We start from the raw sequence: 18,375 nt of genomic DNA on the forward strand, positions 1-18,375 counted from the left end.
TTTATTATTACTACTGTTGTTGTTATTATAGTTATTATTATTATTATTATTATTATCATTATTCTTAATTTTATTATTATTATTATTATTATATTAACCTTATTATTGTCACTATTAAAGGTATAACGTCACATTATTTTCACTACAATACCACTGCACTTCCAGACTAATAACTTCCAGACTGGTGAGACCAGTCTGGAAGTTATCAGATAACGTTATAACGTTACATTTAGGATATCATGATCAGTTCTTTCCACATATTTTCATATTTAAACTTTCTATTTTCATATTGACTGTCTTGAGGTCACTGAGTAGCGTCTGGAAACTCAGTTCAGAAATCATCAATGTGTGGCACCCCGATCTACTTTTGTCTTGGCCATATTTAAACCAAACCAAACCAACCAACCAAACCCGATCCCTTAGGAGATGTTCACCATTTACATACGTACAGGATTGTCGGCTCGGTGCGAACCAGGGCACGGCTGCAGACAACATGGCCTGATGTTGGTTGGTATTGGCGTGTCCAGGTTGCTTAATGAAGCACTGTTTGTCGGAGCACAACTGTTTGATCGAAGGGTGTAAAGTCTGCACGTCTTCAGTGAGGAGGCCTTTACTTTAGTGTATCCGCCACCTGCACATATTGGGCTCACTAGTTAAATAAGGTAGTGCTACTCCCTGTAAACGTCTGTTTATATGCCTCCATATATTTAATTGTATTTGTTTTTATTATTGTTAATTGTGTTATTATTATTGTTATAATTGTGTTATTATTATTGTTTTATTCATGTTTTTTGTTATTATTGGTGTTATACGTTTTATTCCAGATGAGCGGAAAAGAGGATAGCTGCTGTCTTGTCCCCATGACTTTGCAGACAGACCTGAACTATGGCAGTCTGAACTCTGAGGTACAAGCTGGGTCTGTGCGTTTGTGCGTGCGTGCGTGAGTGTGTGTCGGGACGGGTCGCCTTCTTACAAAACAATGGGAAATTGTCTCAACAGAAAGGACAGTTATTCCAAAACCAGACAGGAAACAGGAAGTAGTGCGATCAGCGCTCCACCGTGGGCCAACATGGCTCCGCCCTGAGCCAACATGGCTCGCCCTCAGCCAACACGGCATGCAGAGGGTCCAGGGAATGGCAATTATGACAGGACAACCTTTGTAAATACTTAGATTAAAGGCTGAAAGTGAAAGTACGGCTTTCATATTTACTACTTTATCTGTACAGTATCGTCTCAATTCCACCCGCCGTGCATGTCTGTGCAGGGCAGGATTACCACTGTGCATACGTGGAGCGGTGGCACGCTGAGGGTGCTGGACACAGGTGTAGAAGAGAGTGGTCCACTGTGGGGCCTAATTGAGGTGTAACGGACCTAATTCGACCAAACTTTGGTGAAACAGGCTGCCCGCTCGGTAACCTGAGGGAAATACTCACACCGGCGCTTGTGGTTTTGGCGGCTTGGTATTAATAAAACCATGTGGAGCTGGTTTATGGAGATTTATGACAGCACTGCCTCAGGTTGGACCAAGTTGTTGGGCTGGACTGGACTTGTATGTACTGTGCCCCCCTGCTTATCAGCAACAAACATCAGATCCTGTGTATTATTTTTGTAGTTGTTAAAGATATGCACTCATTCCTGCTACTAGTGTAATTGTGATTAGTACGTTGATGAATGAGGGTTGAATCCGGCAGGCTAATGGCTTCCTCAGATTACATCTCTGTCTAATCAAACTGCCTACTCCATTGTTTCGACTACCGTCAAATAATAATCATGAAGGCAGCTAACGCCTATTTGTCAGGAAGTCCCTTGATGACAAAGTCTCTAGCTTCCTGGGAAGCTCACTGGTTATGTATTGATTGAAACAATATCAATAAATAAAAAATTATCAAAACCTATAAATCTGTTAGCCAGTGGTAGTGCAACCGGCCGTACATTCCAGTCATCAATCTATTTATCGCTAATGTCCAGGTGTAACCTGAAGACATTGGTCTGCTGTCTCAGGTGCTGTACCGCCCTGTAGTGCAGCAAAAAAAGCCGGGAAGAAAGGGATGACGGGGGAGAATTTCACATCGTCATACACCAGACTGGGCTGCAGTATTCTGGATACGCTGTAGTGGTCTGTTCGCAGAGACACCCCACCCAGAAGAGAGCTGCAGTAGTCTTGAGCTTGAGGTGGTGCTCAGACGTCATGGCAGAATGCCGTTGAGACACAAGCTGAAACACCATTCAGTTTGAGTGTCCGAAGGGGGAAGGAGAGGTAAAGTTGAGTGCCATCTGTATTGCCGTGATAGAAGAAGTCATGGGAGGAAATCACAGAGCTGAGGGATCTGGTGTAACAGGTGTATCTGGGAGAACAGCAATGGGCCCAAAACTGAGCCCTGAGGGACACCGGTGCTTAGATGAGATATGGTCTGGACAGAGATCCTCTCCACCTGACCTCTATCGGTGATTTGACAAGTAGGATGCAAACCATGAGAGTGCAGATGCTAAGATCCGGTGCTCAGAGAGGGTGGAGAAGAGGATAGCCAAGGAGAATAAGTACAGAGGAGAGGGATGAGGCTCTTGCAGTGTGGCTGGCCTCTGGTTCTGGATGACATGAGACTCAAAGCCTCGGGCGGAATTTGCTTTTTGTCCATCTTACCCAAATTCAGACAAGATGGTCAGTAACAAATGATATCCCTCTGTGTCAGGTAGCAAGGTAACAGTGGGCTGCATGCTAACTGTGTTCGTTCAATGCGAGGTTGAAGGGGGGGGATCAACTGGCCTCGCTCCTGTGAAATTATGGAAATGCAACACCGTCCAGCATCTCAAAAGCTGAGTTACTCAAGCGATACATCTTGCATCTTCATGACAAGTAAAAATTAGAAAATGGTTTCATGGTGAAGCAAAGAAATTTACACACATGCCTGAAGAGAATCAGGGTTTTATGAAAGGTGATCTGCACTAACTGTGCCATTCTGGGATTTCCCTAGAGTCCCCCAAGTCCCAGAAGGAACCACAATGTCTTCAGAGATGGAATGACTCATATTGGTGAGTCAAACACTGAGCTGGACCAGTTTGCCAGGTCCAGTCATGTGACTAGATGGTTTGTCAATTAACATTGTAATCCAAGTCAACCCTGCGCTCGATATTTCCCTGTCAACATCACTGACACTCAGCTTTCAGACAGTGGCTTCAACCTTTTCTTGAGCTGTCTGTCTTCCTCAGCGAAACAGCTATCATCAGTAGATCCTCATTGTCTAAACCTGTAAATACACTGAAGTGTCCATATCATTGTATTTGATTAAAACATGTTAAGCTACCGGTTGTGGGAAATTTTTGTATATAATTCTAAATTTAATTATCCTGTCCTATATAATTACACTGATTAGTATACTTAGTAATATAGTATAAGTTTAGGGCTGTAAGCCCTTATAAAATGGGATTGTTTCAATTGTTAAATTGCATTACAAGGCTGGTATAGCTGTAACTATCTCTATATAAACTGATCAGCCACAACATTAAAACCACCTGCCTAATATTGTGTAGCTCCAACTTGTGCCACCAAAACAGCTCAGCTTCATCTTCAGCTCCGCCTCCTCGGGAACGTCAGGAACCATCAGGTCAATCAGACGGCCGGTGAAGAAGACGACGTGCTGAGGCAGAACACGCAATCATTTCACAGAGACTGGAGCACAGAGCAGTGAACACGACAGCAGAACACACACTGATCAGCCCCGACATTAAAACCACCACTAATATTGTGTAGCTCCCCCTCGTTCCGCTGACCCGTGGAGGCATGGACTCCACAAGACCCATGAAGGTGTCCTGTGGTATCTGGCACCAAGACGTTAGCAACAGATCCAACTTCCAAGTCCTGGAAGTTGGAGGTGGGGCCCCCATGGATCAGGCTTGTTCCAGCACATACCACAGATGCTCCATCGGATTGAGATTTGGGGAATTTGCGTGTTATCCTTCTGAAAGAGGCCACTGTCATCAGGGATTACCGTTGCCATGAAGGGGTGTACTTGGTCTGTAACAATGTTTAGGTAGGTGGTACACTACATGTCAAAGTAAAATCCACATGAATGCCAGGACCCAAGGTTTCCCAGCAGAACATTGCCCAGAGCATCAAACTGCCTCAGCCGGCTTTCCTTCTTCCCATCGTGCATCCGGGTGCCAACTTTTCCCTAGGTAAACAACGCACACGCACCCAGCCACCCACATTATTTAAAATAAAACGTGTTTCATCAGACCAGGCCACCTTCTTCCATTGCTCCATTGTCCCGTTTTGACGCTGTAAGTGCTTTTGGTGGTGGACAGGGGTCAGCTGCGCAGCCCCGTAGGCAGCAAGCTGCCATGCACTGTGTTCTGACAGCTTTCTATCACAGCAGCATTAACATTTTCATCAATTTGTGCTACAGTAGCTCTTCTGTGTGATCGGACCAGACGGGCTTGGATGTCACTCCTCACGTGCATCAATGAGCCCATGAACGCCCGTGACCCTGTCGCCAGTTCACTGGTTGTCCTTCCTTGGACCACTTTTGGTAGGTACTAACCACTGCATACCGGGAACACCCCACAAGACCTGCCGTTTTGGAGATGCTCTGACCCAGTTGTCCAGCCACCACAATTTGGCCCTTGTCAAGGTCGCTCAGATCCCAGATCCAACACATCAACTTCAAGGACTTACTGTTCACTTGCTGCCTAATACTGTATATCCCACCCCTTGCGGGTGCCATTGTAATGAAATTATCAATGTTATTCACTTCACCTGTCAGTGGTTTTAATGTTGTGGCTGATCAGTTAAAGCTGCACAGATGGACCATTATGACATAACTGTTCGCTGATTGGACAGATTTTGTCTTGGTGTGGGAGGAGAGTCAGCCGAGAAAGCAGAAAGAGGAGCATGGCAAAGCCTCCACCACTACATCCCACAGGAAGTGGAGAGAAGTCTTCCTGTCAAGGCTGAGAGATGCTGGCCTCCTCCAGGAGCTGGTGGGTCTCCATTTTCAGATTTGCAAAATGAATGACTATTGGATGGATTGTTAACAAATAAAAACACAGTGAATGTCTTGTCGTGGGTTGAGCCTTTGTTTTCACCTGTGGAGATTGCATTTGGAGTTAGAGGGCACACACCATCATATAGAACAGTGAAATAACTGTGGTGAAAAACAACTAATATGTAAACTGAGAGTATTGAAGAATTATCACACAGAAACTGGGTGTATCAGATGAAAGATTAAACTGGACAAGCTTTAGCTTGTCTTTTATTGTCACACACACATTACGTGCAGCTATGGCTGACACACACATGCAAAAATGGAGGCTGTGAAATGTCTTTTCCGCATTTTTCCCCATCAAGGCTTGTCCTCCCTCTGGGGGGCGGGCCAGGAACAGTGGGCAGCTTACAGTACAGCGCCCGGGGACCAGCTTCAACCTTCATCGCTGGACAGATTCTTGTTCATGTTTTTAGTGGGGGTTCTTACAATGTTATATGGAGCAAACCCTACGTGAGCACAGGGAGAACATGCAAACTCCACACAGAAAGGCCCCTAATCAGGAGATAACTCACCGGAGTGCGGTGCCCCAGGCAGGAATTGAACACAGGACCTTCTTGCTGTGAAGCATCAGTGCAATGCACTGTGCCGCCGTACAACAGTACTGTAGTACACAGTACAGAGTACAGAGTACAGCAGTATGTGTAAGAACGTTTATGGACAGATAAGTCCAAAATAAACCTTTACCAAAGTTTTGGTACCCAAACTTGACCCAAACACATTACCCGCGCAGCCAAAGTGCTCATCAATGACAAGAAGTGGAAAGGTTTGAACGAAGCCAATCATCTGATTTTAATCGAGCATTTCAATCGAGCAATCGAGCATTTCACCTGCTGAAGAGGAGATGGCGACAGAAACCTTCTTCGAAAAGCATTTCCAAAGAAGATACCAAACGATTGGTGATGTCTGTAGGTTGTAGACCTGATGCCTTAATTGCACATCATTTGCAACCAAAAATTGGACTTTATTGTTTTGATTTACTTTTAAATTCAATAGTTAACCTAATTTTGCTCAAGACAATAAACATATGTTTATTTTAAATGGTAAAACATATATATGCCTGTAAAAAGCTTTATATTTGGTCTATCTATCCGTTTATCTACAGAGGGAGAGCTCCCAGGCAAACAGGAAGTTATGCTACATGTTGCTCAGCGCGCCCTGGAACGTGCTGTGTTACTACGCTGAGGAGCTCAACATGCGAGTACCATTACAAGTACTGAAGCTCCTCCTAAATGTCCTTACCATTCTAAACTACCCCCTTTCGTACAAAACCCCCTGCTCACCTCCGAAACCTAGCTCCAAATCCTCCTCCTACACCTCCTACTTGTCTTATCCCTTAAACCTGTAAACCCTCTTCCCAAACCTCTTAAGCCTCCTCCTAACCTCCTAAATGTCTTCCTAACATCCTTACCCTCCTAAACCTCTCCTAACCCTCCAAAACATCCTCCTAACCTTCGTAACCATCCTGTACACCTGTCTAACCTCATAAACCCCTTCCTAACCTCCCAGAACCTCCCCCTTACCTTCCTAACCATCCTAAAGCTCCGTCTAACATCATAAACCTCTTCCTTACCCTCCAGAACCTCCCTAACCTTCCTAACCACCCAAAATCTCTGTCTAACATCATAAACCCCTTCCTAACCCTCCAGAACCTCCTCCTAACCTTCCTCACTATCCTAAATCTTTGTCTAATCTCCTAAACCCCTTCCTAACCCTCCAGAACCCCCCTCACCTTCCTAACTAACCTAAATCCCTGTCTCACCTCCTAAACATCTTGCTAACCCTCCAAAACGTCATCCTAACCTTCAGAACCATCCTAAATATCTGTCTAACCCTCCAAAACCTCCTCTTAACCTTCCTAACCATCCTCAATCTCTGTCTAACCTCCTCAACCTCTTCGGAACCCTCCCAAACCTCCTCTTAACCTTCCTAACCATCCTCAATTTCTGTCTAACCTTCCTAACCTTCCAAACCTCCAAAACATCATACTACCATCCCAATCCTCCTAAACCTTCCTAACCATCCTCAATTTCTGTCTAACCTTCCTAACCTTCCAAACCTCCAAAACATCATACTACCATCCCAATCCTCCTAACCCTTTATACCTCTTCCTAATCTCCTAAGCCTGTAAACCATCCTCCTAACACTCCATCACTCCTCTGAACAGTCCCTGCTAACCTTCCTAAACCTCATGCACCTCCCACCTGTCTTTCCCTGTAACTCTTCAATCATCCCTCCATCATTGTAGGTATAAGTTGGATATTTCTTTCTTATATTTTCTTCTAACTTTGGTCTTCATATAGCTAGTTAATGTAGTACTAAAATGCTAATAGTAGGCGTGCCACAGGTTGTCACCGCACCGGACTACAACTGGTCAGAACAGATTCTGAAGAAGCTGTCCATTCCAAACCTTCTGGCTCAGGACGTCCCGAACCCACCGCCAGATTACTACACCTGCCAGTTCCGAGCCAGTAAACTGGAAAGGTATAAGCAGTATGTTGTATGAGTTTCAATACAAATTTGCTCCGACATGGTTCCCTGGAGTTTTGAACTGATGCAGATAAGCTCTGTGGATTACACACTAGTAAATGTGATGTTTCGTTTGGTGAAATGATTAGGTGCTTGTTATTTTGAACATTGTATTAGTTTGAGAGGGAATGTGGTGGCATGGAGTGATGGAGGTGGGATGTGGATTACTTGGGTGTGCCTTGTTCACAGGTTCCTGGGCGGTGAAAACAAGGAAAACTTCTTCAAGACCACTCAGAGGCACCAGCTGGTAAGTGGACGCCAACCAAGGCTCCTATAATTACAGATCATAGGCTGGCCAGACTGACATACTGTCAAATAGACAGTACTCAGGATTGAGAATGTATGTTAAATAGCTGTACCATTGACTCAATGTCCTGTCATGCTAGCTGTATGAGATCCTGGCTAGAACGCCCTATGGAGAAGTTAAAAGGGGAGAAGTTGGCATTGACAGGCTCTTAAGTGAAAAGGTCTTCACTGCTGCTTACCCCCTGCACGAGGTGGGTGTCTGTCTGTATCTCTCTGCCTACCTCTCTGTCTGAATGTGTTTGCATGTTGTTGTTTTTTTGTCTGTCTGTAGCTGTCCGTATCCCTTCTGCCTTCCTGCAGGGCCCCTTTCAGGCACCAGAGGGAGCCCGCATGTCCCCGCAGTCCCTGGGCCTGCGTCAGATCCTCTTCCAGTACTGGGCCCGCTGGTCAGGCTGGTATCACTACCAGCCTCTGGATCACGTCAGAGAATACTTTGGAGAGAAGATCGCCTTGTACTTCGCCTGGCTGGGTAACCTTCGCCCACACACACACAGACACAGACACAGACACACACACACACACAAACACACACACACACACACAACAAAGCATTGCTATAGGCTGGTGGGTTCATTTATCCTGTCTATCAGACCAGTGTACTCACTGTGTGTCTGTGTGCCTATCTACACTGCACTGTATTGTCTGCTGACGTCATCTTATTTGATGTCACATTTCAGGGTCCATGTTCTGCTTCAAACTAAAGTTCACAGGATGCCAATAACTCCTTAATTAGCACGATGTCGTGAGAAAAAAATGCATACGATCAACTATTTTGAATGAGGGCAAAGGCCTCTACCTCCAGAGGGGGGTTTTAAATGTTTTTGCTCCCTATAATATCAATTCTAACATGAAAGAATCAGATCTCAGTTGGCCCTGTTTACCTTCTATGGAGATGATGAAACTCAACAGGGGAGCCTAGAGGTGCATTGTAAGGGATTGTAATCCGCGTCTGACAGGTCAAGATTGCAAGTACCTGTGAATTGGCACCCAAGGAAACAGTCGGGGGCACAGATTTGTAAGTGACTTCTGACCCAAGCCCCACCCTGTTTTTTTATATAAAGCCTGCTGTCTTCAGAAATGATATCAGATTGATCAGAACGCTGCTTTGGAGCAGTATTGAATCTTTCTCTTTATTCTGCAGAATAAATATCTTGAATATTCTCAGTTGTTGTTTTCTTGTAGCGGGCAGATTAACCTCACTGATCTTTGCGGAAGGATTTCTTTCACAATGTGTTCTTGCTCAACCCCACACAGGGAGGACGCATTTCACAATGACTCATAACTGGGCCGTCCGAGATATCCCAACGTGCATTCTGCAAAAGTCTCTCGAATGATTTCTGATTTCTCATAGCTCACTCGTCCAGAATACAAATGGAGGTTCAAAAGACTCCCCGGGTGAACCACGGCAGAAAATAAGCTTTGACTGTTGCTCCATTTGGTTCAACACAGTTGTTGTCCAAAGACGATATAAAATAAATGATCATTCCTTCCAGACAGACAGGTATAATTAATATGTGTTGCTTGTCTTGCAGGGTTTTATACCGGTTGGCTGCTGCCTGCTGCTCTGGTTGGTACTCTGGTTTTCCTGTTTGGCTTCTGGTTACTTTCAACGGATGTTCCAGCGTAAGTAACACTGTGTGTGTGTGTGTGTGTGTGTGTGTTTAAGTTGCTTTGCAGCGGTGTTCTGCAAAACAACCCGCGACAGAGTCATCAGGTCAGGTCTTGTATCACTCTGAAGGCGTAAAGGGAACAGAGAACAGCAAGGTGCCCAAGACTGAGCCCTGAGGGACATCAGGGCTTAGAGTGCATGGTCAAATTTAACACTCGGGGCAATAAAGTTTTGGGTGATTGGTTGGTTGGTTGCTCTGGGCAGAGATCCAATCTCTCATCTGACCTGATATCAGTGACAAGCCAAGTACGATGGGAAAAGAGCATAGTGCAGATCAGTTGTTATGAATGTTGTGAATTCCGAATAAAATATTAGGAACATTATGTTTTAGGAGTTATACTCCATACCTACTGTGTGTGTGTGTGTGTGTGTGTGTGTGTGTGTGTGTGTGCGCGTACACAGCAGGGAGGTGTGTCAGAGTGACATCATCATGTGTCCTCTGTGTAACATCTGCTCGTACTGGAACCTGTCTAGCATCTGTATCACCTACCAGGTAGCTCTCTGTATGTACATTACGGCTGCCTTTGACCCCCTCTGTCTGCTGACTGTCTGTCTGACTGTCTTTCTCTCTCTCCGCTTCGAGGTGGGCTTGCTGTTCGATCATGGAGGAACAGTCTTCTTCTCTGTCTTTATGTCTCTCTGGTCGGTCAGCTTCCTGGAGTTCTGGAAGAGACGCTGCAGTGCCCTGACCCACCGCTGGGGCTGTTCAAACTTCCAGGAAGTGGAGGTGGGAACCAATCAAAATACACCAGGAAGTAGAGGTACAAACCAGTCAAAACACACCAGGAGATAGAGGTGGGAACCAATCAAAAATAAACCAGCAAATAGAGGTGGAAACCAGTCAAAATACACAATCTCAAATATAAATCTTAGTTTTCCCGTTATTTGTTTATTGCAAAGTTGTAAATTATTTGGACAGTAAAATATTTAAAAATCAACAGGCATACAGGTCGTACACATTGTACACTGTCCTAGCGAGTAACCAGGGCTCCAACTTCTCCTTGCATCAAAATGCGCTGTCGTAAAACTACTTGGGGTTGTCTTTCTAGGAGCGTCCTCGGCCGGAGTTTACGGCGATGGCGCCCATGACCACGAGGAACCCGGTGACCGGGGCCGAGGAACCGCACTTCCCTGAAAAGCAGAGGTTGCGCAGAACGCTGACAGGCTGCATGGTGATCATCATGATGGTGAGACCGGCAAACATGGAGGGCGCCACAAAACACATTCAACCCTATGGGAGGGTGTCATCGAATGCTTTAAAATATGATAATGTGATGAGAACCCTGACAGCACTGAGGGGCTCAGGGAGGCGGTTGCTCGGGAGACACCTCAATTATTTCTGAAGGCTAGAGGATTCAAACCTGCCGCTAGAGTTGAGTCCCTTTGGCGTTATCACATTCTGGGAGATTTCTCCGTCTGCCGCGCAGGTCGCCATGGTGCTGATGTTCCTGATCAGCATCATCCTGTACAGAACCATCCTGAGCGTCCTCATCTATAAATCCAAACACAACTTCTTCATGGCTTCTGTGAGTTTCTGCAAAAGGCTCAGTGTAGATATATAGAAGCATTTTTAATGCTGAATTGAATCATCATTAATAACCCTATTAATAACTCGAGTTCGGTAAGACGTCTTTCTCTCTCTCTCTCTCTCTCTCTCTAGGCCAGTAGAATAGCCAGTCTCAGTGGCTCGGTGCTGAACCTGTTGGTCATTCTGATGTTGTCTCGGATCTACACTTCGCTGGCCCAGATCCTGACGCGCTGGGGTGAGCATTCCTCCTCGTGATGGAAGGATGGTAGAGGGGGGGACGGGGTCTATGACATCCCCATCCTTTACTGCTGAGTCTGTGGGGTCATGGGTGGGTTCTTCAGTTGGTGCGCTCACTGTTTCATTCATAACGGGGAGAAAGTCTCACGTGTTCATTAAAAAGCGGAGCAGAGCTCAGCTGCAGCCTCCAGACGGACCAAACGTGTGTTCCCTCGTGTCTCGTGGCAGAGATGCATCGCACGCAGTCCAAATACGAGGACATGTTCATCCTCAAAGTCTTCGTCTTCCAGTTCGTCAACTTCTATTCCTCCCCGGTCTACATCGCCTTCTTCAAAGGCAGGTGAGAGTGGAAGGTCAAGCCAAAACAGTCCCTTGCCAATACCTGTAACAGCACAGTGTATAGTACTATTCGGCTCTCCGACAGTGCAATCCTGTTAGTTCGGGCTCGTTAGAACAGAGGGGTTGACAAATAACTTTACAGTTTGTCATTTTCTCTCCATTACAGACATCTAACTTTCTGCTTTGCGTCAAAACAACAGAAAATAATTGTAATAATTAATATCTGACATGTTTGAGATGAACCTGGGGATACTCTGATACTACATTACAGTCTGATATCAAACTGGTATTTCTTGGTGTTGTTTGTTATTTTTAACCTTATGCAAGACGCAGAGCAGATATATCCAGGATTGGAAGCGTCCTCAGTGTGTTTGCCTTGCGTTGCTGTGGTAACAAGCTTAAAGACACTGTGTGTTCTGTCGGATGACTGGCAGGTTCATCGGCTACCCAGGAAATTACTACAGTCTGTTTGGGATCCGCAACGAGGACGTGAGTACCGCACAGTGGGTGTGTTTGTGTAATATTACTTTGTATAGTACTATGTTACTGTGTGTGTGTGTGTGTGTGTGTGTGTGTGTGTGTGTGTGTGTGTGCAGTGTGGAGCTGGTGGCTGTCTTATTGAATTGGCTCAGGAGCTGCTGGTCATCATGGTCGGCAAACAGATTATCAACAACATCCAGGAGTTTGTCTGTCCGTACGTCACGCCTTCCCTCGATAAGCTATAATGACCTGACATAAACATTTTACATTCACTTTACATAACCTTTGCATACATTACATAACCTTAACATACCTTTACATACACGTTACACCGACTGTGCATGTTCTTTACATACACTTTAGAATTACTTTACATTAACGTTGCATTAACTTTTACAAACGTATCATTTACTGCACACAAACTTGACATAAACTTTACATTAACTGTGCACTGACATTACACAAAATTTAAATACACGTTACAGTGACTTTACATACACTCTACAACAACTTTGCATTAATTGTACATAAACTTACATAAACTTTACATTAACTGTGCATGACTGCATCAACTTTACATCAACTTTACAATGACATAATGTTACAAGGACTTTACATTCACTTTGCATTCAATTTACAGTTGATTTACGTTCATTTTGCAGTAACTTTGCAACAACTCTAAAGTTACAACAGCGTTAAATAAACGTTACAACAACTTTACACTTTACAATAACATTGCATTAAATTTACACAAACTTACATTAACTGTACATACTCTTTACATTAGCTGTACAATGACTTTATATAAAATTTAGATTAACTAGTCAATGGCTTTGAAGTTGGAATGGCTTTGCATCTACTTTACAATAACCTTACATGCACTTTACACAAACTTACAGAAACGTTACATTAACTGTACAATGGATTTACATAAACTTTACATAAACTGTACAGTGACTTAACATTAACTTTACATAAACGTTACATGAACCCTAACCCTTACATTGACCTGGAAGGAAGTGACATCGGTGCCGTTCTTCTTCCCTTCCCGGTGACAGGAAGGTGAAGACGTGGTGGCAGGCGAGGAGAATGAGGTCCACTGATGAAGAGGAGGGCGTGGCCTTGTCGCCGTGGGAGACGGACTATCGGCTGCTAATGTGCGACGGTCTGTTCAGCGAGTACCTGGAGATGGGTGAGTCCTCACCCAATCAGAGGCTGAGAAGAGCAGAAGGGGGGGCGTGGCCTCGAGGTCTCCAAGGGCGGACTGGCGTTCAGGAAGTACATTTTGTACTTGTCTTGTTTGACCTCAACATCCTCCTCCTGCTCCTTTCTCCTCCTTTCTGATTCTCCTCCCTTCTCTCTTCCTCTTTTCCTTCCCTCTCCACTATTTCCCTCCTCCCTTTTCATCTTGTCCTTTCTGTTCCTCCTCTCTTCTTTCTTTCCTCTCCTCCTCTCCCTTCTTCTCCTCTTATTCTTTCCTCCAATACTCTCCCCCTCTCCATCCTTCTCTCCTCTCCCCCTCTATCCTCTCTCCTTTCCACCTCTCCTCGCCTCCTCTCCTCCCCGTTCCTCTTCTCCTCTCCCCTCCTCCTCCTGTCCCCTCTCCTCCTCCTTTCCTCCTCTCTCCTTCTTTTCTCCTCTCCCCCTCTCCTTTCCTCCCCTCTATTCTTTCCTCCCATCCTCCCCAAACCCGCTCTCCTTCTCTCCTCTCCCCCTCTTCCCCCCTCTCCTCCTCCTCCTCCTCCTCCTCCTCCTCCTCACCCCCTCCTCTCCTCGTCTCAGTCCTGCAGTTTGGCTTCATCACCATCTTCGTGGCAGCGTGCCCTCTCGCTCCTCTCTTCGCTCTGTTGAACAACTGGCTGGAGATCCGTCTCGACGCGCAGAAGTTTGTGTGCGAGTTCCGCCGTCCGGTGGTGGAGCGAGCGCAGAGCATCGGGGTCTGGTTGCAGATCCTGGAGATCATCTCGCATCTGGCCGTGCTCAGCAACGTAAGGACGCCGGAGCAGCCCTCTAACCTCCGGGGTTTCAGGGCCGAAACGGTGCAGATGCCCGCGATTCACACACTTCGCCGACCCCTAATTTGCTGCGGACGTCCCTGTTTTTCGAACAGAGTCAGTGGGACACATTTTAGCTCGGGAGCGGGGACCGACGACTCGGAATTACAGATTTTCCCGACTTCAATAGAATTTAAACCTTATTAAAAAAGATGGATATTCAACATTTTTAAATGGTTGGTCTGCGTTTCCCAGTCAAGTCACGTGTGTTTGTTTTCCAAGGCGTTCGTGATCGGCTTCACCTCGTCCTTCGTGCCACGGCTCTACTACAGTTTCACCGCAGACAGCAGTCTGACCGGCTTCATCAACTTCACTATGGCCTCGTCGCCAGGCAACGGCAGCCACCAGCCAATCTGCAGGTCTGTCACTGGGCCCGCCCCTGCTGCTCTTAGCCAATCAGAAGGCCCACTGTCAAGCAATCCTCCGCTAGGTCCAACCCCACTGTCCACCAGGCGAAGACTGTGGTTGTACCGGGCAGCCCCCTGTGTCCACCAACAGCAGAGTAGAATAATGTAATATTGTAATGTGAACTCGTACCATCACTGTGTGTGTGGCAGGTATCGGGGATACAGAGATACGAAAGGTCACTTCCTGCCTGAGTATTTCCATCTGCTGGCCATAAGACTGGCCTTCGTCATTGTTTTTGAAGTAGGTTAACACACATAAACACACGCACGCGTGCGCGCCCACACACACACACACACACACACACACACACACACACACACACACACACACACACACACACACACACACACACACACACACACACACACTTTTAGCACCAATCTAACAATGTACAAACATAAGCACCGATCAGCCACAACATTAAAACCAGTGACAGATGAAGTGAAAAACACTGCTCATCTGGTTCCAGTGGCTCCTGTCAAGGGGTGTGATATATTAGGCAGCTAGTGAACAGTCAGTTGTTGAAGTTGATGTGTTGAAGCAGCGTAAGGATCTGAGCCACTTTGACAAGGACAATATTGTGATGCTGGACGACTGGGTCAGAGCATCTCCACAACGCTAGGTATTGTGGGGTGTTCCCGGTATGCAGTGGTTAGGACCTACCAAAAGTGCACGAAGGAAGGACAAGCGGTGAACCAGCAACAGGGTCATGGACGTCCAAGGCTCATTGATGCGCGTGGGGAGTGAAGTCTTGCCCGTCTGGTTCGATCCCACGGAAGAACTGCTGTAGCACAAAGAGGTGAAAAAGTGAATGGTGCTATGATAGAAAGGTGTAGAACACACAGTGCATGGCAGCTTGTTGCTTATGGGAGCGCTCTACAATGGACACGTGAGCAGAGGTGGCCTGGTCTGATGAATCACGTTTTCTTTTACATCATGTGGATGGCCGGGGTCAGGGTCCGATCCGATGGAGCATCGTGACATTTCACTGCATATATGTATTATCGTATATATATGTATGTGACAAATAATCTCTTGAACTTGAACATCTGTGGGATGAGCCGGCTGAGGCAGTTTGATGCTCTGGGAAATGTTCTGCTGGGAAACCTTGGCTCCTGGCATTCATGTGGATTTTACTTTGACATGTAGTGTACCACCTACCTAAACATTGTGACAGACCAAGTACACCCCTTCATGGCAACGGTATTCCCTGATGACAGTGGCCTCTTTCAGCAGGATAACACGCAAATTCCCCAAATCTCAATCCAATGGAGCATCTGTAAGATGTGCTGGAACAACAAGTCCGATCCACGGAGGCCCCACCTCCAACCCTCCAGGACTTAAGGGATCTGCTGCTAACGTCTCGGTGCCAGATACCACAGGACACATTCAGGGGTCTTGTGGGGTCCACGCCTCCACGGGTCAGCGGAACGAGGGGGAGCCACACATTATTAGTGGTGGTTTTAATGTCGGGCTGATCAGTGTGTGTTCTGCTGTCGTGTTCACTGCTCTGTGCTCCAGTCTCTGTGAAATGATTGGGTGTTCTGCCTCAGCACGTCGTCTTCTTCACCGGCCGTCTGATTGACCTGATGGTTCCTGACGTTCCCGAGGAGGTGGAGCTGAAGATGAAGAGGGAGTACTACCTAGCCAAAGAGGCTCTGGCAGAGAACCAGGTAGGATAAAAAGAAAATCTGCAGAGATTTCACAGAATTGAACAGTACAATACTCTTCTGTAATCTAAGCAGGTATTCATCGGTGTGCGATTGACTAACATTCCCGCAAGGCCTTGTTTGTGAGGTCTTAAACTATTCTACCTCAAAATCCTCCAGTGTTCTGCAACGAGACGTTGTGTGGTTCTCACAGACTTTAGGTAAAACTTTGATTCCCGGAGAGGAGGTGAATTCCAGTGGACTGCGATTCAGAAGGTCAAGAACACCGGAGAGCCTGGACTCGGGGGATGCCGAGGGACCGGATAGGTCCTGATCCTGATCCAGGACCTTCCACGTCCGATCCCAACCGGGCGGACTGACACCAAAAGAGCAGAACAGCCTGGGACGTTTCCGGCTGTTCCCCAACACCACAACAGGCGCCGGGCGGCTATCTTAAACCTGTAGCTCCTTAAAAGTTGAGGTCAGGGTTGAGGAGGTGTCCGTGTAGAGAGGAGGTGTAGAGCGGGAGTTTTATCTGCACGACATATTACGTCAGACATTTATTTACTGTTACGCAGTCACGTTCACAGTGTAAAATTGTAAAATTTGACATGCCGATTAAAATCAAAGTTACCTTTTTAATATTGTATGCCATAAGATTTATTGACATTTTCTTCACTTTTACTGATTTAGCTACCTACATTTTTAGGTTTCTTCAATTTAAAATTGAGAAATTAGGCCTATATATTTTCATAATATATATATATATTTTTCAGTGTAGGCACAGAATTGAGAATAGTTATTTATATTTAAGGATTCAACAACTGAAATGCTTGCAACCAGCATCGGCCAGTATAATGGACAAATAAAATACCCCCGATGAGCAAGGCTGTCCTCTTATTTACCTTTAGGGAATCCACTGAAAACAGCTGCACCAAATGAAGTTCTAATTCTAGTCCTGGATCTGGATTTACTTCTAGTCCTTGTTCTAGTTCTGGTCCTCATCCTAATCAGCCCTGAGGTGCAGCCTAGTCCACTGTGTATTAGCCAATCACAGCGCAGTGTTTTAGCGCCGCTGTGATTGGTCAGGACAGACAGGAGTGAATTTAAAGCAGGTGGATTTTTGAACTAGTTTTTAAGATGTTTTGGAGCTTAAATTTTTGGAAGGACTAGGGTTCAACGACAAACTGACAAACTAAGTTTTGTGTTTATTTTTTTTGAAGTTGTGTCCAAAATTGCTAGAAAGTTCTGTTCGCCACTGAGTTTGTGGAAGAATTGTCTTTTCCGTTTCCTATGTTTGCAGACACTGCGTTTAAACTGCTGTTTCTCTGCATTTTATATCATTTCATTGGAAATATTTATATTCATTTGGCACATGGAGGTTTTTTGTATCATAATTCGTTGATATGGTTTTGTTCTTAACATCGTTCTAAATGTACGCGCTGTGACGTAATTCGTTACAAACAGTTGTGTGGCTGAATGCACTATAGAGTTTGGAATAGAGCGATGTTGTGTTGTGTGCACTTACAGCCTGTATATGTGTGTGTGTGTGTGTGTGTATATATATATATATATATACACACACACACACACACACTCACTGAGAACTTCAATTGGAACACCTGTGCACCTGTTTATTCATGCGGTTATCTAATCATCCAATCATGTGGCAGCAGTGCAACGCATCAAATCCTGCAGTTACGGGTCAGCAGCTTCAGTTAACGTTCACATCAACCATCAGAACGGGGAAACAAATGTCATCTCAGTGTTTTCAGTATTTCAGTGTTGAGTATTTCTGTAACTGCGGATCTCCTGGGATTTTCACTCTCAACAGTCTCCAGGGTTTACTCAGAATGGTGCGAATAACATCCGGCGAGCAGCAGTTCTGTGGATGGAAACACCTTGTTGATGAGGGAGGTCAACGGAGAGCGGCCAGACTGCTTGGAGCTGACAGAACGGCTACGGTCACTCAGATAACCACTCTGTACAATGGGGTAGATTTCCATCGTCTGCAGTTTTTTCACGGACAGTCGGTATTAAATCCTTTCTTTTAACACATTTGTGCTGGTCTGTGAAACAAACAGAGCAGTTCCCAGCGGCGCTTGTTATTCTCCAGCCGTGGGTGGAGTTACTCAGA

At 45.7% G+C, this 18,375-nt stretch overlaps 1 protein-coding gene across 1 annotated transcript; it reads left to right on the plus strand.

Annotated features, from left to right (window-relative positions):
• The first annotated feature begins 2,994 nt into the window (after positions 1 to 2,994).
• On the plus strand, positions 2,995 to 16,886 carry ano7 (anoctamin 7). The gene is made up of 22 exons (XM_080007244.1): positions 2,995 to 3,030; positions 4,838 to 4,977; positions 6,145 to 6,252; positions 7,387 to 7,523; positions 7,758 to 7,815; positions 7,955 to 8,065; positions 8,175 to 8,343; positions 9,407 to 9,497; positions 9,946 to 10,036; positions 10,127 to 10,270; positions 10,593 to 10,730; positions 10,971 to 11,069; positions 11,204 to 11,306; positions 11,537 to 11,648; positions 12,082 to 12,136; positions 12,244 to 12,341; positions 13,186 to 13,319; positions 13,910 to 14,115; positions 14,404 to 14,540; positions 14,739 to 14,829; positions 16,143 to 16,262; positions 16,453 to 16,886. The coding sequence occupies exons 1-22, from the start codon at positions 3,018 to 3,020 to the stop codon at positions 16,570 to 16,572; spliced, it is 2,475 nt and encodes an 824-aa protein (XP_079863370.1). The 5' UTR covers positions 2,995 to 3,017; the 3' UTR covers positions 16,573 to 16,886.
• Positions 16,887 to 18,375: the final 1,489 nt, after the last annotated feature.

The sequence above is a fragment of the Zeus faber genome (assembly GCF_960531495.2).
Source record: "Zeus faber genome assembly, chromosome: 9".
NCBI lineage: Eukaryota > Metazoa > Chordata > Actinopteri > Zeiformes > Zeidae > Zeus > Zeus faber.